Here is a 25952-nt window from a genome sequence, read left to right on the forward strand (position 1 = left end):
CAGCCCACGCTATACCGCTATTTATAAAATACCACTTTGGCCCAGTTTATGGCAGGGGTGGATGCCGATCCTCACGTCTACTATCTGCTCCAGTGTACACATGCTTGAAGTGCCAAGGGATTATGTAACTGCCCTCCAGGCATGACTGCTCTCCAGCACAATCCTATTGGCTGATGACAACGCAGCGGCAAACCAGCTCTCAGGCGGCACAAAAGGCTGGTGGATTTCTCACCAGCCCGGCTCACCTGATCGGTGCCGGCAGTCCTCTCATGTCACACCGAGGCGGACTGCAGCTTGTGGTCTGAAGGGAAACGAGACCAGCAGCCACCGTGTGACAGCAGCCACACTCGGGGACCCGCTGCTGCCCTGCCGCTCAAGGAATTTAAAGCGCTAGACACAAAGCCAACTACTTCTTCACCAGTTCTTCTCCTCTCCACGCTGGATGCTGATGTCTCACTGTTGTATTCAGGGATCTCTGCGTCTAGAAGTAACAGTGACTCAGCTGTGTCCTCGCCTCCTACATGAGAATACACAAGTAGTGACCCTGGATGAAGGTGCCTACACATGCAACTGCAGTAATAGTTTTGTCTAAAACTGTCCGGGCCCTGGACTTTTCCCTCGATGTGCTGGCCTTGGCCGGACAACTGCCGGTCAGCCAGAAACGTCGGCATTTGTGGTCGGTTTTTGTCTCCATGAGGTCTTATGTTGTTTGAAGGCTGCAGAAAGGCCACAAGGGCACACTGCAGTCCATGTGACAGGTCAGGGTGTGGTGAAAAGGCTGCGCGGAAATAGCATCTGGACCAGAGAGTGTGTTTATGAACAGCTGCCAATCCACAGACGGGCCAGTCTGATCCGTCAGCCAAGCCCCAGTCTGGTCTAGACACCCTCGGTCTAGAAGACTGGCTGTCGCTTTGGACGAGCACCATCGCGGCGCTTACTCCAGGAAAACATGAAAGTCAACAGTTCATACGCAGCTTCATACCTCATACTGAACACGTGGCAGGCTTTGTTGAAAATGCAAAAGAACAACTGATGTATGAGATGGCTCAATATTTAGTGCAAGCCAGGAGAACTTCTTTTGTCTCAGGAAAGAGTTTGATGTGCTGCAACTTGCCTTGTGTGTATTGTTGATCAAAAGTTACACAGCCTGGATACAAAACACTCAGATTAAAAAAAAAAAAAAGCCCACAAAAGCACAATCGCCCACAGTTCAGTCACTGTCTCATGGAAACCAACACCAGTCTCCAGCGAACCCTAAAAAAGTCCCCACACTTTGAGGATTTGCGACCTGTTGGGGGGTCACAGCAGTTTGTCCAGTTCACGCTGAAGTCAGGGCAGAGGTGTCCAAACAGGCTCGACATCCGTCGGAGCCAATGGAGGGAAAAAAAAAAAGGGGGCTAGGTTGTAAGGCCTAGATAACAGAAGTGCCTCCGTGCCCACGCACTCCCCTCCCCTCGTGTAAACACTGTGATGTCAGGCTGTGACCCCAGAGAGTGGATGAGACTCACGTCTGAGCCCGAGACAGAAAGACACACACAGGCCAGCAGATTCATTTGTTCACTTCACATTTCATCACAGTATTAAGGAGGGATGCCAAATTTTTATTTTTAATAGCAATCACACATGGACACAATCACATAGTCTGTGTGTGTGTGTGTCTATATACGTGTACATATTTACACACACACACATCCAAACCCATTGAAAGTCTTCCATTAACGTGACGTTCTTCTTTGAAACTCTTCACTAATTGTTTTCACAATGACACAAGATCATCAGTAGAATATTTTGAGATAAGTAAAAGCGATGAAAAATATTCATTAGTGAAGGACTAATGGAATCCTAATGGAAGCTTTAAAGTATAGCAGCTTTTGTGTCTCGCTTTTCTATAGAAGACACTTTGATCAACTAATAACTAATAGTGCTGCGTTTTTACAAGAGGGAAGTTAAAAGAGGGGTCAGTTTAGCTTGGCATTAAAATTGGTTTAGGAACTTTACTTCCTCTGCTCTGTTTTACAAACACGTAAGTGCTTAAATTTATGGTCTAAAGCACCGTCATTGTGAGACCGTGCCCCCTCCAAAATCTGGGTTGGTGTGTGTTTGTGTGAGAGCGTGCACTGTCCTGAGACAGTTCTCCTCCTCAACCAGTCCACAGCTATGGGCCCAGGAAGCTGGGCCCTTTGCCATATTCTGAGCCTGCCCACACGTCCGCCTGCCGCCCACCAGGAAGAGGAAATTAGAACCATTCCATCCTGTCATTGCTCCGCCACCAGAGCGCATGAGGAAGAACAGTCTGAGTGCACACGCACACACACACACTACACACATACACAAAACGTATGTTTTAACAGAGGATCCGCTCCTCATTGGTTATTTCACACGCTCACAACTTAAAGGAGGAGAAAGTTCAGCTTTAATTTGCCATTGAAACAGTATGCAGGAGCTCTTTTGAAAGCACGTGTTTAATCTCCTGGGAGGAGCCACCAGGAGGAAGCAAAACCTTAACAAGCTCTCCGGAAGATGGGTGGGATAGTCCACCACTCCCCTTAGTCCCTCTGCTCTGCTCTGCTCTGCGTGTGTGTGTGTGTGTGTGTGTAAAGTGAGGAATGGAATAGCATTCACTGCCTGCTAAAATGGGGGCGAGTATTAGGAACCAAATAAACTTTCCTCCAGACGAACAATCACCGCAGCAGCACCAGCAGCAGCGCTCACTCCCTACTTCATTTTTACAACCTGTCTTACTACAGCTCAGGCCTTTTTGTGGTCCAGCGCTCCGGCCAGTGTGAAGCGCACACCTACACCAAATAAAAATGTTGAAGGGCGCTGGACTTCATCTGCCCGGACTTCAGATTTACCCTCAGTCACTATTCTGATACTCAAAAGTAAATTGATCTACTAAGCAGATAACCATGAATACAATAAATTCAAGAGTTGGCCCATTCAAGACTGACTCTTACTTTTTCAGGGGGTCAATCACGGTCTTCTGGATCTGGTTGACCTGTAATAAAAAAAAAAAAAAGGAACAATTGTTAACAGAAGCAGATTTCACTTCAACATCAAGGGAAGCGATTCTACAAATTTGTTATTCGTTGTCAAATTGAGTTACATCAGAAGTGAAGTCAGAACCAAGAGGCTTCGGCGTCTCTGGCTCATTAGCTGCAAAGTAACGAAACGCCACAAACATCAACAATTGCGTGCTTTTCCCCCCAAAAAAACACACAAAAAGAGACGGGAGAGGAGGGGGGGCTCACAACAAACTTTCATGACGTTGACTCTTTTATTGTACACAAGCCCTCAGGAGAAACCCCTGAATATTCATTGAGCTCGTGATACAAAAGGATGGAACTGTCAGGGGACGGACATGAAAGCAAAGCTCTACTGATTTCAAATCCTGTGGAGGGTGGGCTGCCTTACAAGATGAAAGTTCTTTACAAACAACATTTTAACAATAACAGTTTATATTTTCCAGCATTCTCCTTCTGCTTGATAGAACCGGCAGGGGAGGGAGGGAGAAGGGGGGAGAGGAGGGCTGTTAAATGGAAGTAAATGAACATCTCATCTCAAGGCCTCCAGCCTCAGCACCAAGTCTCATCGACAGAAGTTGGCGCACAATTAATAAAGTTTCAAGTGTCATTTACATTGCAGATTCAAAATGACTACTGGATCGGCAGGCAGGAGAGAGACTGGGCTGAGCAGGCAATCCCGTCAAGCGAACAGCAAACGTAAAGAGCAGCCAAGGCAGAATCTAAAGCAGCGAGATCTGAAGTGACAGCTGCATGAGAACGGTGAGCGTCTCCGCTAATCATATGTTCACTCGCTATTGGAAGGACAGTCAATCACACAGCAACGGGGAAGCAGGATCGCAGCTGTGCTTTGTAAGAATGCCCTGACCGTCTCTGAGAACATACAGCAACACTCGCCGCTTCACACAGGCATTTTTCCAAGTACAAAATGGTTGATTGTGGTTTGAGGGAAAACAGAGAACCAATAACAAATAAGTACATGGGAATTCACATTTTCTTTGTTTTACATATTCACACCGTCTCCCCCTCCCCAACTGGAGCTGCGCTGCTGCTTCTAAGGTGAGAGCATGCAGCGAGCAGGGAGAAGAACAGCGGCAGATTTGCTTAAGCATGCTGGTGCCCTCTACCCTCTGCCCCTTCCCACAGAGGGGGGGGGGGGATGCAGAGCTATTCCTTGGAGGCCCTGCAGAGCCTGAGGCCGACGCTCAAGCAGCAGTCTCCATCAGTGAGTCACGGGGCAGAGGCCATCCCGGCACACAGGCCTCCCAAAAATACACACAGATCGCAGAGGAAATCAATATCCCTCCAAACGGAGCATCCTCTACTGCGCTGCCGCCATCTACACTGGGGCTCAGCTTCGGCAGCAGTGTGCCGGCGGGGCTGTGCGCCCTCCTCAGCCCCAGAAATAAACACACAGACCTGGGCCACTGCTGCCTTCATTATCGCTGCACGTTTTATCTGCTGGCTCTCTCACTTGTGGGCCCCGCGGCAGAACATCTCGTCTCAACACGGAGAAGAGCAAAGGGTGGATGCTTTTGTGTCTGTTTTGCTGGAGCAATAAGGTTTGCTGTCGGTGCCGTCAGAATCAACAGCCAGGCTTGAAGAGAGAAGTCAGAGTAGCGTTCAAGTGAGCTGCGCGGGATTTTAAGCACCTAGCGAAGCTAGAGGTGATGCGCACAGCAGACTGACCAGAAAGCACCCGTGATCACTATTTTGCCTGTAGCTGACTTTCAGCCACTCGACTAAAAAGGATTTCGCACAGCCCATCCCAAACCTGGAACTGAACATTGTGTTAAAGCAAGGATTTTTATTTAGTCGGACTGAAAGAAGTGCAGGGAAAATCAGGTGTGACCTAACTGTCAAAATCCACTCTGGATGAAAGAGCGGTAAAAAAAAAAAAAAAAAAAAAAAAAAAAAAAAGAAAAAAAAAAGAAGAGAAAACAACCACGTCAATACAGATGGTGACTGTTGTCCTTTGCAAGTGAGAAACTGAGCTGGGATCAAAGTGCCTGGCTGAATCACTGTCAAACACATCACAGTCACAGAGCCAAGCAGGAAGCTCCGTAGCATATAGCCAGAAAACGGATCCACCGCCATTACGCTGTGAAGACCTATCGCTACGAGAGGCTGCTCCAAACATGAAAACACGGAGTAATATTCAAATGAGAGAGGACTGCCAGGAGTTCCTAATAAAAGTTGCAACTTTAGCCAAGAGGGGGAAAAAAAAGGAGCAGGAAGACTTTGAAGCGGAAGATGTTTTCAAACTAAAATGTTCAAATGACATGGAAAGAAGGACCGATTTAGAGTGTTAAACATTACTTATCCTTCCACAGCCAAGAGTGCGTGGCAGCACTTTAGAAATTTCTCCAGTTTGGAATTTAAAAAAGAAAAAAAAAGAGAAAATTGGGCATTGTATAAAATCTGAAGAATGTAACAGTACTCTATCCTGAAAACAGTGGAACTGGCAGGAGAGCTCTCCTGGGCACTCAACCAAGCCAAGTCCTGGAACATACGCACCCCGGGTCACAAACCCACACGCGCAGTCCAACCTACATTTTACTTTGTCTCGTCACTCAAAATGGCTCCTGTAAAATTTGATGAGCAGCGAGCAAAACCAATCGGAACGACTGGTATGTTAAAGCTGAGGGAGCGAGGAAACGGATACAAGTAATTCATACTAAATAGTTTGACACTGCAAGCGAGTTTTTTTTCCTCCCTATTTTAACCAATATTGTAATTTAACTTCTCTGTGACATTTAATACACTTTCTGTCAACATGGGAAGACATGGCATCACACCGAAACTAAAAATACTTTTTTCAAGTGGATTAAGCTACTTAAAAAGACAAAATGTTTGCCTGGATGCTGCTCAATGTGATTTCAGATCAGCGTGGCTCATATTAGAAAGTATCACAAGATGGATCAAGTCCTCACAGGTCGGTTTACAACTGATGCTAGCTATCGGCTGAAAATGAAACCAGAATACACGCCGTGGAACACGAAAATTATCCGCTGTTTTAAAAGGTATTCATTTTCTCCTGCTTTCTGGATCGTTGTTATGGGAAAAGGTTATGAAATCATTCTGGTTCGCAACAAAATACGAAAAGAAAGGGGAATATTTTTTAAGGCAACAAATGTGAAAAAACCTAGAACACCTACTAGCAGGGCAACGAGTCAAGAAAACACAGATGAAAAAAAGTCAATCGGTATATGACTTAGCGTGATCTCCTGTGTTCTCTCCAGTATTTTTCCTCTTTAAATGTCTACCCTGCACAGCGCAGCGCCTTGAGGATGCACACATGCCGTGCCACTATGATTCACATTATAACTACCTGTGGCGATGATTCTAATCAAAACCTAAAGTGCATCCAGCAAATAAACTGAAGAGACCTGAAGAGCCAAACAAGAGATCTTCACAAAGTACAGCGGTGGAAGAATACTGCTTACAGATCTGGAAGGAGATGCCTGCCTGCTCATCTATGGTTTTCCCTCAGGACAAAACACACAAGAATCACAGACACTAACATTCAAAGGAAATGCTTTCCAAATGAACCAATCCTGCAGTTGTCTAAACACAAACTAACTTTTACAAAATTCAATGAGAACATGACGGGAGTAGTAGATCAGATTTTGGCCACACCGGTTGGTTGTCACGCTTGTGCCTTTCAGGTTAGTAAAAGCAGTCTGAAATGTTGGAGACTTCCTGAGAATGTTGTCCTTTATTACAACACACAAAAAAACTAATACTGCTATCAAAGAAGCGTTTGGATTTTTATAAGTTTCTTGCACTGAATACATTTTTTACTCTCTATGAAAGAGACAAGAAGTAATCTTTTGCTGTGTCTCGGATTTCTGTGCCCACCAGCTCTGAAGCCACTCGTGGGTCTTCAGCTTTCAGTTTGCAGCTCCTTAAAGTCTAATCAATTTTTTACCTTATCATGTTATTCAAATGTGATAAATAATAACGTTCTGATATTTCTTTCAATGCCAAAGGTTGTGGTTGGATGTCCCATATCATCCTGTCCACATGTCAAAGTGTCCTGAAGTAAATCAGTAAGTGAAGGGGGGTGAATGTGACTAACGGTGTGTCGTACTATGAGACTGCTAAAGCGGAGAAAACAAGATATATAACTGAAGTCCATTTATATATGTATGTTCTGTGGCTCCAGGCATTTTATCTGGGAGGAGGCAAAAACGGCTGCTGAAGCATATTATAATGTTTCTATTTTTATTTTTTTATTTTTTTAAGTATAGTTGGGGTAAAACATCTATGTGGCAAGACTGAAGACAAATGTGTTTTTTGTTGTTTTTTTTGGCATCACAAAAGACAGAAGGTTACTCTTGTAAATTTTGAGGCAGGGAATATTTTCCTGTGGAGAAGAAGCATTTCCATTTAGGAGTTATTTTAGACAACAGTGAGTCACAAATGCATCAATTTTCACAGCTGATAACCAGTAGCTTGAGCTTATAGAGGATGATACCACAGATGCTTTTCCAAAACAGCAGAAGGAAAGACATACGGGTAGTTTTTCGTTGGTGGGAATCACAATATTGACAAATATGAAAACATGCATTCTCAACAGAACCTCTCCTGGTTTTACTACTTAAAATGTGGAAAATACATTTCACCCAATACAAATACTGGACCAAAGACAAGTGCTGACAATATAGAAGCAGAGAAACATGATGAGGGAGTGAGGAAGCGGTCCGACCTTCTCCTGATTGAAGGCGTCCATCCTTCTCATGGCTGTATCTAAAGCAGTCATGGACTCCAGGAAGGCTTGGTCCTGCTCACACAGAGGATTACTCAGCAGGTCTGCAGAAATCTTCACTGCCGCTTTGGACATGGCTGGCGCACGCACACACAGACACACACACACACACACACGCAGAGAAACACACACATTCACAAAGCAGAAAATATTGTTAAAAGACAGCAAAATAACTTAGTGGAAATAAAAAACCATAAGCCTTCCATCCATGCAAATTTCTATGGTGGATATCTAGATCTCCACATTTAATCTAATTTCATGCCAGATTTCGGCATTATTGCTGAACTGTGTGGGCAATTTTGGTGGATTAAGCCGGGGCTTTAATCGCTTAATCAATGTATGTGTTTCTATGTGCCCGTGTATTGAAAAGTGAGCCTTTGGGAAAGAGCAGAAGTTGAATGGCAAAGTCCTGCCCCCATTGTACAAATCTGTGGGGGTGGCGGAGCTGCCTGCCGTATTGAATATTCACCAGTGTACCAGGGATCTTTGCCATGTTTCTACACTGACAGCACCAATTACTGTTAATATGCACTCATGCCACTTTGTTTAGACACAGAGCGCATATCAGATTATGGTTTCACTGTCAAAATAAATGAGCTGCACTGAGGAGACACGAACTGACAAGTGGAGCAGTACCGCAAAAGGGTTTTATAGAAATCTGGAGCAGGCATCAGTCTTTTCACACTCCTCTGGGATTCTCTCAAGACCAATTTTCAGCCAATCAATTATCACGGTGTGGCGTTTCTACATCTCTCGCCATTTGAGCTCCAAGTAACAAATTGCTCGAAATGACCTTGTCGTAGACGGCGGAGAGACGCGTCTGTTTCGGGGCCACGAAATTATAAAGACGAGCTCAGTTAAATAAGTAAAACTCTTGTATTCACCTGCTGGTGAGACAGGAAGGGTTAATGTACTGGTAAATCACAGTAATCCCTACTATTCTATCTGCTTGCTCACGCCGAGTCTTTTTGAAATTGTGAACCGGACAAGCCCTAAAAGATTATTATCGCCCCTCACCAGATGATTGTCAGACGGCTCAATGGAGCTCTGTGTAACACCACATTTGACTTGATAAATAATGGCCGATATAGAGCGGCGTAATAAATGCAGCGCTGACATGCAGAGTAGGTCCGGTTCTTTGTTTGCTAGCAGTTGTTGGAGATGGGACCTGTGCAACAGATGGAATCCATTAACGATAATGAGCCCCTGACAGCTATGACACTTTGATGATGCAGACATCCATATTCCAGAGCACAAAGGAGAGGAAATGAAGAAGCCTCGCGCCGCTCCATCCCACCCTCCCCACTCCTCCACCCCCACAGCCAACTACTTACCACAGGCCATGTCTGCCGTTACTTCCAAAATACATGTTAAAAAAATAAATAAATACGCAAATACACAGAGAATAAACAAAGATTCTCAGGCAGACAAATAAATGGCTGCAGAGGTGGTGCAAAAAAACAGTTCTAACTCAATCATGCACAGAGAGAAAAAAAAACAACACGCGTTCACTACTATTGCCAGCAGAAGTATGAAACAAGACGATTAAGATGAAGGTTTATATTCCATCGTTTCATATGTGGATTCATTTGAGGACCTCGCGCACCGCAAACAAACCAGGACAGCCAAATATCTCTGGAGCCCTGAAAAACCTGCCAAGCAACATCAAGTATGTTGGTGAACAAGTGGAGATCAATAGCATGACAGGCGGGAACACACAACTTGGTGGAAGAACACACCTAAATCAGCCTCAGTGCTTTTCTTCATGTCTTTGTGCAGTTTTTTCGTCTGATCCTCCAGCCTGTGGAACGAGCACAAAGATGATCATCAGCCGGCTTTTTGTGTGTAGCGTGACAATAAAAGCATACGGCACCGCGACAAGCAGATTAATTGATAACAATTTATACTTCTAACAGGATTTCTTTTAGTTATTCTGAACAAACTGAAATGGACAAAGACAACAGAAGCAGGGATAAAAAAAAAAAAACACAAACCCTGAAAAAAGGAAATTAAGTACATAAAAAAAAAGGAAAAAAAATATTTCAAAGAAGAAATTACACATTTCATTGATTCCACATAAAATCTGTTAGCTAATTAACAAAACGGGGAATCCTTCTCGTTCCTGTCAACTGCATTTCCGCTCAGAAGCATTAATGTCTTCAATCATTTCACTGCACATATTCCATTGATGGGTGTTAAAAATGGCAATTACTAGACTACGGAGGCTGAAAACACATGCCATTCATTATATCAATTAAGACAAACAAGGGGTTTAGAATCTCCCCTGAGACCTCGATCATATCATTTCTGCTGGTTTGATGAAAAATGCAGTGTGTCACTTCCATTATTCCTTTCCAGGGACTATATTTATATGATGTGAAGTAACTACTATACCATGGGATTTCCGATGTTGCTACGAGCCATAGGTTGTAAGGACAAAGTAAAGTAGATAGTGTTATTTTAAAAATGGAGGTCAGGTGGCTTCAGGAACAAGGGTTTGACTCTTCCTCACTTTGCTACTGGGGAACAAACACACAGTGGGTTACTTCAGCATACTCACGGGAGCTTAAGCAAAACTGTTTGATTTAACTGCTTGAAAATTGCCAAATTACCACTAATTATTTTTATTTGTTTACTGGTGAGGCCTTAATTTGTCCACAGTGACTTGGGCTGCATTTCATTAAAGGAAGCATTACTGTTAGAGCAGTAAAGGAAACGTTGAGCTCCGACAATAAAACACGTCGCGCTATTAGAAAATCACTCCTGCGGCTTCATCAACACAAAGCAGGTGAGAAGCATCATTTAATGTCAGGTTTCGTTCATATTGCAAAAGCTTTGATTTTAGATTGTCATTTATAATGAATGTATTCATTTATTCATGTATCTAAGAAAAAAAACCAAACATAAATATTTGTTGGTTTCGTTTGTTTCCCCGACAAACGGTTTGTAAACTCTTAAGATGTGGGGTCTAAAGGTAACATATTCATGTTTTTAATCAGAGCTTGTCCTCTACATGCCTTTGTTTGTCTTGACGTTTTTTGGGGGATTTTACACTAAATCGCCACAGACCAGATGGAGGTTGTTCCAGAAATGTCATTTGCAGTAAATGATGTAACTTTATCCCTTACTGTTCACACCAAAGGGGGAAAAAAAAAAAAATAAAAAAACATTCTGTCAGAACAATCTCCACAGTAACTCTGTGTGTCCCTCTCACCAATTAGATGTAACTGGGTCTCACAAGCCATATCGGCCTTCTTCTTAAAGCAGTGACAATACACAGCTACATTTCCCATCTTCAGAAACAGGCGTTTCTAATCGCAGCGAGCTCTACTGAAGCTGTGGTGAATTGTATCAGCCATATTTCAGGCCCCGACACTGTCACAATCTAATAATTAAAGGTTCTTTCCATTTTTGGAACACATTTTGTTCAGTGAGGAAACTTGTGCGAGCATCCAAATGAAAACAAGACATGAGAACATCTGAAGCACATTTAAAGGTTGACTGAAGAGCCACCGCTATTTTCTTATAAAATCCCTTTTTTGAGTCGTACCTGCAAATACAAACTTGACGTTGTTACAACCATCTGGAGACGCTGTCACAATGGTAACTTTTTATCAGCGCTTCCTATGTGAATGCAGAACCGGGAGGCAGCTGAGAAATTCTACCACATAACAAGACTCTGTAATGCAATTTGGAATCCCAGCACGTAAAGTAAAACAAACTAAATCGAACATGGTGCGTAGTTTGGCTGACACAGTTAACAGTTGAGAGTGACGAAAGGAGAAAAATATGAGACGAGGAAAATAACAGCGTAGTGGCAAAACCCTGCCAGTCATAGAGATTGGGTTGCAGGATAGTGGGTGAAAGCGTCTCACTATGTAAACAAACTAACACGCTCTGAGACCAATGCCTGTGCACTCAAAATGTGTTCTTGTAGTGCTTGTTTGTGCATGTGAAACTCATGTTCCAGACACTACCTCCCACTTAAAAATGTGTTGCACAATACTGTTGCATCTTCCCTTCTCTGTCAGCGCTGACAGTGAGAGAGCCGTTCTGGACGAGTGCCAGGTGAGCCTGGAGTCTCTTTCCAAAAGGTGCTAATGGAGCGACCTATTGGAACAGCTGCTGCTCCGTGCACCAGTGCCCTCGTGCCCCGTGCAGCCACAGCCGTCACGTGACATCGCATGGTGAGGAGCGGAAAGATGCGCTTGTGTCTTTAAGATTCACAAGCAACACCCCGAGCGGGCCGTGAGATAACGAAGAGGCATTTTATAGAGGCTGTTCTCTGGCTTTGCTTTTTGGAAAATACTTTTCCCACAGCCATTCACACAAAAAAAAACAAGTCGGCCACTTTAGTCCCGTGTAAGTTAATCCTTGAACTCTTAGTATATCATTATGGCTTTTCCTCAACCGGGCTTACAAAAATAATTCATAGAGTCATATAATTGCCCAAAATGGTCAATTGTAAAAAAAAAAAAAAAAAAAAAAAAACCTTGTATGACTGAATATATAAATAAATATGTTGTAAATTTAGCATTGCTGACACAAATATCCAAAGTAAAAACATTAACTTTTTCATCTCTCTTTATTGATTTGTACCAAAAAGGTTCTAATCTACCTTTGGTTCATTAGTTCATGAATAATGTCTATCTATTGAAGGAAAAAAGAAAAAGAGAGACTAAAAGCTAGTTATCAGGATTTATAACCTTTCAATATTGTCATCAGTGTTAGGGTTCAAGTTAATGCACCGGACTAGACCTGTCAGAAACATTCTGCCGAATACATGACAGGCTAATCCTTATCAGTCCCAAGCTGAATCTCATTCAATTACTTTTGTCTGAGCAGACAGAACGTAAGAGACATAACGTGGTGGGTCACGTCTATCAAGCGTGCTGCATGTAGGTCACGGATCCACCGTGGTGTGTTGACATGGCTCTCTAGGGTGGGGAACCTAAATGTCTGTGCATGCCTGCTGCGCTGACTCATCTATAAGGTCTATTGGCACCACACCTTCTTGATAAAGGGCCCTCCTACTCAACAAAACCTGAGAGGAAAATGGTGCTCCCACTCATTTTGCTGGGCCCTCGGGGAGTTTCTTTAACCTCAGCCTCACAGTGAGCCAAGGCCCACATGTACTGAGCTCTCAGGTCTTCAGTTTTTAAGTGATGTGGATCCCAATTCCATTTATTTTGCAAAAACACTGAAATGCCATCTATTGCATATTACATATATGCTATCTAATATTTATAAATAGTGTCCAGTTGGTATTCTTACATAAACTTATGAAAAATGATTCCTGTAAGAATGCACAACAGAAAGCCCATTTTAGCAAATTGTAGGACCCAATATATATTTTTAATTAGTGTGTGTGTGTTATAAACGGAAACTTTAACTTACTTTTGAAGCTTGTCATATTCTCGCTCGAAGTCTCTTTCAACCTAAAAAAAAACATTTAAAAAAAAAGGATGAGAGAACTTTTTTCACAATGTTCCATGGGAGTCAAGTACTAAGAATTCTACAGGGAATTCTGCATGTCAAATGGGAGAGTACAACCATTTAAAATAACATGCGTCAGCAGTCTGTACACACTGCAACTGTTTCGTGACATAGCTGTCATCCTGCCTCTCGCCGTTCGGAGCCTACAGTCTGCAGTGTGGTTTATACACAGCTGCTGCACTGCTGAACCTGAGAATAACACGGACATGACCTTGAATATGAAACTAAAGTTTCTGTTGATGTTACTTCATATTCTTACTCACACATCTTTTCAGCCAGTGATTTTAGAATTTTGTAATCACTTCACACATTATACCTGCTGATATCAACTTGAGGGTTGCCTAGCAGGGTTTGCTGACACTGAAATGACCTATTAAAAAAACACAACGTCACTGGCATGAGAGAGCCTGTCTTTCTCCGTCAATAAAACATGTCAGGCAAGTTACAGGGGTATCATAAGTTCCTGTCTTGTGGTTCTGTGGGCTCCTGGTTTACACACAGAGGCCAAAACAGAGAAGGAGGCAGCTGACACTTTGTCACTAGCAGGTCTCTGAGCTGGGCTGCCTGAAACCCACTCCATGGTTTTTTTGCTTAGAATGGCACAGGAAGTTGGAAACCCAGCTCGACTGTGACTGCTGGGCCACAGAGCCATTACAGTGGAAGTGGTTTTCTCCAACAAGGAGAACGCCCACTCACTGTCACTTCAAGGTAACCACCTCTGCCTCCTGAACGGTTTAGACAAATTGGAGTCCAATAAGTCTCATAGCTGTGGCACGCCGATGACAGTATTTAGACTACCATTTGCATTGCATATGCCATTTATGAAGCTTAACAGCCACAGCTAAGCTTTAACAAAGCACGTTTAAAAAAATATATAAAAATACTGCCTTAACCCATTAAGAACTGCGGTGGCATTTGCAAACTTCTCTTTTTTGAGCTAAATGGGACATGCACATTAACTGATGATACCATTATCGTCCTCATGTAAAACAATTAAATGCACTGTGACTTGCTGAAATACATGTGGAAAAGATTAAACAAGGTCACGTCTTACTATAAAGCAAGATGCACACTAATAGATACACACAAAGGTGGCCTGCAGATTTGATTTTTTTTAATCAGAATCTTTCTGAGTGAGGCGCTTTGGGGTTTTTCCCAGCAACTTACTGTTTTAGAGACAATCTGTTTCTTTGGTTGACCAATCTTGAAGGGCATCCTGAAACGAAACAAAAAGCAATGAGATGTGACAGACTTCAGCAACCAGACAATGAGCAGCTACAGTGTGACACTATTAAATGCATGGATTGCCATCAGTTGCATGATGGGTGACTCGAGATCAGCGCAGGTCTTAGGGTGGGCAAGTGACTCCTGAGATCACTGACAGACAATTTAAGGCTATTAATCCCTGGTCCTCACAAGAATGCAGTCAGTGCCATGTACATTAACTCCATGTCATCACTGATCACATCTGGCTCCAGCTGCAAGCGGATATCACTCAACAGAAGCGGCTGTCCCCGCATTTGTCTGTGGTTTTGCAGCATGACCCCAGCTGGCAATCAAATACAGATGCTATATTGTGTATCAGGAAAATAGGCAGCTTTTTTTTTTTCTTTCCCCAAAAATGTCAGGGAGATACCATCATATACTGGGACTGCAAAAGGCACAGCCAGGCGAAAACAAACACGTCGACACCAAAAAACATGTCATGAGATCTGCAATACTTGTATGTAATTTTTCAGGGATGAAGTACAACTTTTCTTTACTCATGAAAGCAAACACGGATATCTCCGCTGTAGTTTTTGGTGAGAGAAAAAGGAAACCTGCTCCTTCTTAGTTAAAACACAATCTTTTATCCCAATTTCAAAACCCTGCCTCTGCCCTAATAAGTTGCTGCTGAACTTCAGAGTGCCTTGGGAAGCCATGAGACAAAACACTGCCGTAGCAATGTGATTGGCTCCAGGCTGTCATTGATGTGGCACTAATGGCCTGAAATCTAAGCTATATGATGGACAGTTGCTGCTGACAGGCAGGGTGAGGCAGCAGCTGCGTCAAAAGAAAGGTGTGTAGACTAATGAGATGGAAAAGAAAGGGTGTGATGTAGGGCTTCGTTGTGCAACCAGGGAAAGCTACTGATGTGTGGAGAAGAGCCTTTTGATGACAGCTCAATCACACAAAATCCAACGTGGTCATATAACAACAGGATTAATCGAGAAAGACGGATAAAACAAATATAAAAAACAGGTTTCACATATGAAGACTTCACTTGATTCACTGGCTGTGTCCTGTATTTCAGGCCGTGTCTTCAATGAGCCCACTTTATTGAACGTGAAGCCAAACTGATTGCGAATGCCGAAAAACATTTTGCTGCTTTGGCTGAGGAGAGAAGTTTCACCCACTAGGTCATCATCTGGGTGAGCCAAGATGGAAAATAACCACAGAAATTAGTCAGCTTCATATAAGTGACTCACCGTTCTCTAGTACCTGACAGATAAACGATAACGTCATACAGCGCGCATCACGCACGCACGCCGCTGCCTTTGCAACTGCATGGAATTCCTTTCCCAAAATACAACAGCTGCATAACTTAACTGTATTCTTTTCATGTAAAATAAGACTGGAAGCCAAACAGTGCTCTCCAAAACCCCACAAAAACCAAGCGGCAGCAGCCTCCCACGGAGACAATATATTTTTGCATGATCAGTTTTCACCAGAATATTTAAGACAAAACAAGCATTTGCGAATCATTTGAGCCCAGTCAGATGGGTAACAGGCATATCAGCAACAGTTTCTGACATGTTGCCCAGAAGCTAGTTTTCAGTGTTGCGCACATATCCCATTAACCCGTTCTGTCAGTGTGGCTGGGCACCTACTTGTCTTGACGACTGTTCCACTTGCTAGTGCAATATTTTCGCGTTTGGCACATGTCATCAAGATTTGTGAGACGTTTACCCACGCCATTTGCCAGTGCTTGAACGATGAATCCGCAATTCCGGCAGAAACTACAACTAAACGAGGTGACTCATACTGTATGTGCCAATAGGTTTCAAACAAACAGTTGCTATGGCCTTTACACTAGTGTGAAAAAGTGAAATCAAATGAAGAAGCGGTTGAGAAATTTTCTGTTCATTATGTAGTCTGTACTGTCTGTGTGTTCTGACATCTTAAATGTATAAAACAGTGCAACCAACGGTAAAGGAACTCATGGGTAACTCAGTTTTCTACCAATATTGGACAATGTTTGGAAGCAGCTTTGATGTCTGCTGCCATTCCCAGTGGGTGTGTCGAAAAGAAAATCACAACATGCACACAGCAGAAAAAAAACCCCAATGGAAGAGTTAAGTATAAAAACTGCAACCGTGCTCCAAACAGCCATCAATGCACCGTGAAGCATATATTTAAAGGTTTGTTTTAAATGGTCTCTCTTTTCTGTATGTTGGCAAGGACAGGACGTAGGCTTTACGTCTAGATGACATCAAGAGTCTGTGTCCAAGTTTAACTATATTAAGGTAGATTTTCCCTTTAATGTACCAGTGAATATACGCACTCGGAAAGAAACTGAGGGGAAGGCTTAATGCTATAGATTCAAAGGGTTTGCACTTCTATAAAGAGCCAAAGGAAAGTGGTCACTCTCTTCAGCTGCTCGTGAGAACTGGCAAACACACTGAGTTGAGTGTGCTACAGGGAGGGAGAGGGAAAACTGTAGTGTAAGCAAAGAGAGAGGGAATGAAAAAGAGCGAGGATGGAAGTTGCTGTGAGAATCATTTCAAATGCTTCTTTACAGAGCAATATTCCTGTAGGGGCTGTCACATGTAGGAAAAAAGTTGCGTATTGTCTTGTGGGCTCCAAACTGGCAACACATGGCAGCCAGGTGAAGATAAGTGAAGGGTAACTGTGCACAAACTGAAATCCAAATTTTGTGAAAATCAAACTTACGCATGTGACGACAAAGTCAGAAACAATCTATGTTCCTCATTCATTAAGGCACACGGGTGAACAATAGACCGACTGTTAACAGTGTTCAATGCTAAAATGGTAAATGGACTTCACTTATACAGTATGTTACATCGCTTCAGTGGTCCAAATGCACTTTACCTGCATTGACAGGTGCAGTGGTCACATCCACCCATTCAGACATGATAAAGCTGCTGTCACACAAACGCATAGTGACAGGACGAGATGGGGATCAAACCACCTTGAGATTGCAATATGACCTCCTCTTAGAGCACCACTGAATAAAAGTGAAAGTGTAAAGTACATTATGAATTAGCTCAATAGCAAGTCTTCGTTAATCCGTGTCAAATGAATGTTATTAGGTTTTCAAACAAAATTACAAAGCATGAATGTGTTTCCTTAAAACGCAATTCAAAATAGATCTCTCATCTTTTACTCCTCCCTATACACAAGGGTGTGAATTTTAGAAAAGCAGAGAAAGTTGGTCAGTCATTTCATGTTAAGATTACATTAGTACATATATTCAGCCTGAGCTGTATGAAAGGCAGCTCTTTTACACATTTGCTGCAAGCTGGTCACATTTAAAGAGCTATCTGATCTTTGCTGTAATAGGATACACGTCACCACCATCAAGAAAGCACGTAGGCAAGAACAAAGACGTAACAGTCCTCTCTATCCGGGACACATTATGCACCAACTGAAAGAACCAATGGCTTTTCACTGGAACTGCAAATGTGTACACCAATAGAGAGACAGTGTGTCACTCGACCTCCGATATTCCGCAGAGCACAGAGGGGCAGTTGAAGATGTTGGGAAGTGGGATTGTTCCGACGATGACCCGAAAGTCAAATCTCTCACGTCATCTAACCAAGTGTGCGAGCCGTGCTGGAATGCATCAGTCAGCAGAGCCCATAAAGGGCTCTTTTCACTGGTCAAACACCCCGCTCTTGACCTTGTGTTTGGCGGTGCGTGCTGGTAGAAACGTCTCTTGCCAGCTATTGAATGACTGACTGAACTGAGTGACGCCATCTTCCTCATGGCTCTGGTGACACCGAGAGTGTGTAACGTAGTTGGAAGCAGGTTAATATACATGCGCGTCACAGTTATTGTGTTGAAAAAATTGCTCCTCATTTCCCCTTAGATGCATTTATGACTTTGGAGGAAGAAGTGGTGAAGTATATGAAAAGCTTTTGATGAGTGCAATATAAAATACAATGGGAACAAGTCCATTTGCACCATTAAATAATCAATAAAATATTATAATGCTTATAAACTGAATTGAGGAATAAAAGATAGCACCTTAACTGCAAAATTAAAATGCGTAAAATCCAATGACAATGAAACAAACCAGTAATGCCTCAACAACTATTCCTTTGCACAACACTAAACACAAATATCTGATATTGATGGCCTGATCTTGTTGAAAATCAGCAATTGTCAGGCTAACATCAAGGCTGATCGTCGACAGTCCCCATCTTTTCTTTTAGCTTTAATTGTGATTATTGCAGTTGACCTTTTGGCCATGTTTCTAGAAAATCCCGGTGAAATTTGTAGCGTTGGTCCTTTTTATGTGGGAACTGACAAAAAGATCAAGTCCGCAGTTAAGTTGTCGTTTTTTGAAAAAAAAAAGCTGCAAGCTGACCTCATTTTTTTATTGCTAATATATAATGGTGTGAAGTGCCTTCCTGTTCCACAAACAACACCATATTCTGTGCAGCTTAAATCAAACTGGCTGCCTTTATCAACCAAAGCGTTTTATCGTTTAGCTGCTAGGCGGCAGTGTTGTCATCTATTTTCAGAAAATTGCTTCAAAGAAGAAGTCAGAAAAAACAGGGAGTCACAACCATAACCAAGTCATAACAATACTGCCAGTATTAGCAGATCTGACAAACAAGCACCCAAGAAACTGAGCTGGTTCAGTCAATCCTGGTAGCAAATCTATTCAAAATCATTTGAAAATAACTGCACCGTACCCCAAGCTCCTTTCTTGAGCAAAATGTGCCAGAGCAATCATCTTGATAGTGTGAGTAAATATATCAGTAAATATAAGGTGTGGTACCATTGAAAATGTATGGAAAATTATATGGTTTTGGCATATATTTATAGGTCTTTGATATAGGGATGAATTGGAGCAAAGTTTTTTTTAACTTTATAAATCACTAAAGACATCCTTTAGGATCGAAGCTTGAAAATCCCCACTAAAAAGAACCTCACAGATCATTGACAGCTTGTCTGGGGTGTCGACACACTGAGCCATCTAAATACTTTCACCTAAAAACTTTAAATATTTTGTGCTCCATGACAAGTAGAGACAGATCAATATACCATAGGACTGCTTCGTAAATGATTATTTGATGACAAACAATCCATCATCCATGTGAACATTTAACCTAAACTTTATCAAATACTTTGAGAGGCAAAGTAGTAGTAAATCTTTTAAAAGCTTGCATTCAGGACTGTCAGCATAAACACAATAATAGGAATGAATTTAAATTCAATTCAAACATAATGTATTTGTATATGGAGGAGGCTTGTAAACAGCATAGTACATCTCTTGATATGTCAACCAGGCACAGTCGTTTCTGCCTTAACACTGAGGAAAAGCAGTCTTTTTCTCTCTCTCCAAGGCATCCATACCCAAGCAGATGCTCTCTTCCCACTGCTAAAGGCGGGGAGAAAAAAGACCAACAATGGCTTCTGAAGCCGTTTTCACAATGACTAGTCTACCCGCTAATCACCTAACGCATCTACTACTGCAACTCTCTCCTCTTTGGTCTCCCTCGCAAATCCCTGCAGAGGGTTCAAATGGTCTCAAATTAAGCCGCTCGCATTATCACCAAAAACCTGGTCTTTCCACCACATCACACCAGTATCACAGCAGCTCAGCTGGCTCCCAGTCAAATGCAGGATAGAGTGTAAAGTTTTTCTTTATACATTCAAAGCTGTCCACAGCCTCGCAGCTCCTTATCTGTCAGATCTCCTCCACATTGCCAACTCAAATCCTCTCCCTCCATCCACCACACTGAGGCCTCCGACCGCCTCAGCACCATGGGCTGCAGAGCTTCAGCAAATCGGCCCTCAAACTCTGGAACACACTCGAAACCTGGACTCTCTTCAAATCCAAACCCATAACTGACCTGTTCAAGATGTCACACTGTTTATGATTACCCCATCCAGTTTTTAATCTGCATGTAAGTTTTTATCCACCCCCCCCCTGTTTTTGAAGGAAGTCACATCAAGTGGAGAGAAGACTGAGCCAGAAGGGAAAGGATACTAAATCCAGTCAATTTCAAAATAAAGGTCACAAATAAGACACAAATAGGCACTAAAATCTGGGAAAAATGACCAAGAATGATGAAATGTTCCTTTTTTGAAATACTGGTGGTGTGACCTGCTACCACTGGCAGCACCACCAAGAAGAAAAACAAAAAGAACAACTATCTCTTCAATCACCAATATAAAAACCAGCTGCTAGTCAGGAGAGCATAAAGAGTACCTCTGAATTCAGGTGTTCTGCTTATATTTGTGATGATCAGACCCCCCCAGGCCCCCCAAAAAAAGTTCACACCCCAGGACAATAAACATTACATATATGAACTATTGATGAAGAACACAACAAACTATGAATTAAAAAAATGTGTATGAGATCTAATGATAACTTCTGGATCAAAATAGTTCAGTGCAATAAATGGTTTAGACAAGTCAATATATTATTTTGTTGCTGAAAAAACCCCACAAAACAGTCAAACCCTGCCTCTAAAAACATGCAACGAACTTCTATTTCAAGCAGCTTTAGTCACGATAACTTTCCTTGTAATATTATTTAAGAAACACAATGGAGAAATACCAGTGCCTTACTGTTCTCACACCAGAAACCCTATCTCGAGAGCATGCATGGTGAACCAAATTTTAATAGTGAAAAGAAACTCAAAACTGTTAAGAACGTTACTCCAATATTTGGCAAACTGAAGAAAATCAGCAAGCACCCCACCTCTGGTCCTGACCCAGGCCCTATTTACACAATGTTACAAGTGAAAATGCATCGTTTTTGCATTTCAAATTGTCCATTTACACTGAAACGCAAACAATGTAGTTTTTTTTTTTTTTTTTTATGTGCAGCCACTAGCAGGTGCTGCTGTGTGTTTTTGAAACCACAGATGCAGAGGACAATACACTAAACATTAACAACGGTGAGTACACAGACATTCTTATGGAGATATGATGAACTTGGATTGCTATTACGGTTTACTCTCAACTATAAGATTACCAAGCTCTGGGAGAGTATTGGCTGGGAGTTAGGGCTGAGCAACAAAACAAAGATATAGATTGTGACATACATTTTCCTCGATAGACGTTCGAAACATGTTTGACAGACCATAAAAAACACTTATCCATGCTTTGACAGAAAATACAAGTAGCCAACGATAATAAGACTTGCTCTGTGCTGAACCAATGATGTGGCTGGGTGGAGCAAGTCTCATTACCACTGGCCAACCTCAATCTAATGTTGATATCATCCTTAGGCTTGTAGAAGAGCCGACTAATAAGTGCATCATTGGAATCAGGTGTACTGCAACTGGAAAAAAGCTAAAACATGCAGGATTATGGCGTCAATCGAGTTTGGACACCCTTGGTCTTAGGGCTGTAGCGATACACTCATTTGACGATACGATACACGATATTCAGCTCACGATATGATATATATCACGATTTTCAGCCAACGATATGATCCAATACGATTCGATGCAACTCTATACGATTTGTTAAACTAACATCATTTTCTGCAAGATTTTCAGGGGAAAGTGTGATTTTGGTGACATCTTGTTACTGTTCCATTGACTTGGATTGATTTAACCGAACTGAAAAAAGAATGCATCAAATACACAATATATGGCTCTGACTAGGCAGAGAGTCTACAGCTTGCAAATGCTGCACAAAGGGAATCAAAGATGTGGCGAGAAAATTTATTTTTTATTGAAACAGTGCAAACTGTGGCTTGCAAGCCTTTGTGAGGTAAATAAAGTGCAACAGCATTCCAGTGCACATTGAAAATTGCAGCAAGTGGCCTGTTCTGAACAGTTTCTTTTACAGTTTTTTTTTTAACTTCACATTTAACATCTGAGGGTATCCCTCTAGCCACCCAGTTAGTAAACATAGTACCTTGGTTACTCTTAAAACAGCCAATAATTCAAGTAACAACGTGCCATTTGAACACATTTAACTCACTGGTAACGTTTGAGGTGCGCCCGTAGGTTTGTTGTATTTCCTGAGTATTTGACGTTTGTGTGACACAGCTTGCAAACCGCAAAATTTTTGTCCAAATCAACACTTTATTTCTTCTTTTTAAAACCAAAGTACTCCCACACATCTGATTTAAGACACGGCGGCGCTGGAATTAAATTCTCTGCCATTTTCTCGATCCTTCTTGCTCTTTCTTCTTCTGTGGGTAACTTACTAGAAGTGCTACAGCGACACCAGTGGCTGGCTGACCTAATTGCTCTTCCTGCAAAGCAGACGGAGCAGGGGGAGGGGGCAGCGAGCAGAGTGCCGGACGGAACAAGCGGGATTTGAATGAGACTTAATCTATCGATACTTGCGGCTGAAAGATCGATACTTTCTGGCAAAAAAAAATATCGATTTATATCACAGAATCGATAAAATTGCCCAGCCTTACTTGGTCTACACAGGGAGATGGAGTCGGAGCATTTGTGAAATGCTTCACATTTTTTGAGGTGCTTTCAAAACCTTGCAGTTTCAGTGGCTCTGAGCACAGCTGTTCTGTAAACAGACACCCAAAATGCAACAAAGTTTATTCATTTTCACTTGAATATATAGAGCGAATGGGGCCTCATAGCATTGGTAAACAGAAACAGCAAAGTTGAATGAATATGTGTCAGTCATTAAACAAAAAAAATCAACTGCTTGCTATGTCAAGACAAAGCTGGAGTCCAAGAGAGGGGCCCCCCAGACAAGAAGTGGTTCAGGACCCCCGCAGTGCTAGGCACGGCACTGGTCTCTGAAGTTTGTTGAAATGCTGCAGCTTCTCGGCCAAAATAAATATTTCAAGTGACAACAGGAAACTAATTCAAACAAAGTTAAAATTAACTAATCAAATATTGGTCATTTTAAACGCATTTATAATCCTCTATATGTCTTAATAACTATCCTCGACACAAGTAGTGACATTGATGTCGAGTCCCTTTAAATGTCTTCACCACTGACCCTGCTGACCTGACACTTAGCATCTCAGAGTACTCGTGATGCTAATGCTAATCATCAAACTACTTTCGAACAGTGCAAAAATGTAACTACATATGAAGACAGCAGTTTATACTCATTAATTGGTTGGGTTATAGGCTCTCCTGCTGCCTGGTGAACAGTCTTGCCCCGGCATTCACTGACAGATGGCTAATAGTGTTCAGCACTCTACAAGTAGCCGGCGACGCGACTTAAACATCTTCCGATCGGTGTTTAACAAATACACTAGTTTGAAACGTGGCACACTTTATCCAAACCGAGCCCAGGTGGATCACTTCGGATGGTTTTAATCGAAAGAATCGACAGTTAAAGAAGCTACAGCTAACTCCGGCACTGTTTACGTAGCTCTACCAGGAAATAGACGGATCCCGGGCGACAAGCCAGAACTCAATTCCCCTTAAAAACACACACTGTTGGGAGACGTAGCTTCCTCTAAACACCGTAAATGATACACGCGGTTATTTTTTACGTACCAGCTCATTTTGAGTGCACTTTTATTCCCGGTTTCATTCGTGTAGTTTCACGGTCTTCGGAGAAACATCCCCCTTGCTTGCAGCAGTGAAGAGCCGAGCTGGATACAGGAAGTCCCGGAGCTGATCCGCAAAGTGTTTCCTCTCAAACCCTTCACCTCTGCAGCGCACGGTGAGTGACTTCAGCACAACACTCGGGTATTTTCATCTCGTGAGAAATCCAAAATAAACCGAAGACAAGTTATATTTTTTTTTATTTATTCAAGTACTTACATAGAAATAACAAAACAATTGCATTACAACAAACTGAAGTGCCAAGTAAACAGGGGAGCACATCTCCCCATCACAAGGATATAGTAAAATTCATTTCAATATTCAGCTCATCATAAAAGGACCTTATTATAAGGTAATAGAAACATGAAATAGGCTAAAGACATCCACAACATTTTTAAACAAGACCCCTTGTTTTCTTGAACAAAAAAGCCAACAGAACAGTTATCCCAGTGTGTGCTTCCAATTGTCTGTCTTGCATTGTTGTCTGGTTTATCCCATTTCACCCAATGTGACTTTTTATTTTCATGCATAATAAAGAAATGAGCACCACCCCCAAGCAGGTGAGAGTGGCACTTTGGTACATTTCCGTGCACATGCAAAGATGAGGATATACTGTAATGAAAGGAAACACAACACAACAGAAAACAGTGAGAATCGACTCCATCTGAACACCAGTGTCACTGTTGAAGACCACAAAATCCCTGAAGCCACCCTGTAGTCCAGAAGATGACATGAGTAGCCTATAATATCTACACATTATTGAAATCTCTTCAAACATGAGTATATTTTTTTGTCTTTTTTGTAACTTTTTTTTTTCTTTAATATCCCACAATTATTAATTGTTGTGAATGAGCCCGAGCCTTTGGCCTTACCCAAGGCCAGTTTCACTGCGACTAACTCAAACAGTTACACACAAACATTAGCACAAGGCTGCCTTCAACTGCGAGCAGACAGAGGTCACATTTATGATTTGTTGCTCCTGTGGAGTTCTCATCATGTATTGTTTTTGATCAGCCAACCCTGCAACCCAGTTTGGCACAAAGATGGCTGCTGATGTTGGCTCGGATCCAACATGAAGCAAAGGCCGAGGATGAGGCAAATTCCAATTTCAGAGCTTTCAGCCGCCCACTTTTGGATGATAGAACATAATAGAATTTTTTTTTAAAAAACAAAATAACAGATTATTGTCTGAGAAGCGTTATTAGAAACTGTTTGTTTCTGAGTTGACTGAACAAGTCATTCATGTATAGCATTCACACGTTACACAGATTATTGTTTCGACGAACATGTTGCAGCCTGTAATGTTGTCACCGCCAAACTAAGTGAACAGAGTGGGATGGAGGGAAATTATGTCAATTTTACAAAAGCTGTCCGTTACAAGTAGAACGGCAGAAAACAGAAGACAGACACACAAACACACGCACACACACTGAGACTGATAAAATATTGGGTTCTCAAAGGTGTTATTCCACAGCTTCATTTAGGAATGGAAATAGTTTGGTGTAGTCTCCACCTTCCTCTGCCTCAATCCTTGACACAACACATAACAAACTGTTTTTTTTTTTTTTTTTTTTTTTGGAGGAGAGAATAGCTTCTGATAAAATAAATTCTGAATGAACTAGATATTGGTCAGCATGTAACATAAATTCCTTCGAGATAAACATTCGAAATAAACATTTTGGTTTTTCTCATCACAACACGTATATGTCACTTTGTGTCAACCCCATAAGGCTGTGTATAACATTATGTTTACATTAGAGGTTTTTACTTATTGCAGGATGTAAGATGGAAAATTAACAAGTGTAGAAATGTCTGAAAATAAGGTGTCAGTATTAAGCAACCTGCTTGTTATTAGAGACAATGAAGGCGCTCTAATTTCTCAACATTTTCGTTGCTGCTTTCCAAATCATCGATGTATATCAATCAATC

The 25952-nt window shown here is 42.0% G+C and overlaps 1 protein-coding gene across 1 annotated transcript in view; it reads right to left on the reverse strand.

Moving 5' to 3' along the window:
• The window catches only part of bin3 (bridging integrator 3), a 31535-nt gene extending 7439 nt beyond the window's left edge, over positions 1-24096 (reverse strand). Inside the window, exons 1-6 of the mRNA XM_030103911.1 lie at positions 23973-24096; positions 14458-14506; positions 13192-13232; positions 9534-9595; positions 7735-7871; positions 2958-2998 (exon numbers count right to left, since the gene is read on the reverse strand). Of these exons, the coding sequence (XP_029959771.1) occupies positions 2958-2998; positions 7735-7871; positions 9534-9595; positions 13192-13232; positions 14458-14506; positions 23973-23980 (338 nt within the window). The 5' untranslated portion in view covers positions 23981-24096. The remainder of the gene's footprint in view (positions 1-2957; positions 2999-7734; positions 7872-9533; positions 9596-13191; positions 13233-14457; positions 14507-23972) is intronic.
• Positions 24097-25952: the final 1856 nt, after the last annotated feature.

The sequence above is a fragment of the Salarias fasciatus genome, chromosome 12 (assembly GCF_902148845.1).
Source record: "Salarias fasciatus chromosome 12, fSalaFa1.1, whole genome shotgun sequence".
Taxonomy (NCBI): Eukaryota; Metazoa; Chordata; class Actinopteri; order Blenniiformes; family Blenniidae; genus Salarias; species Salarias fasciatus.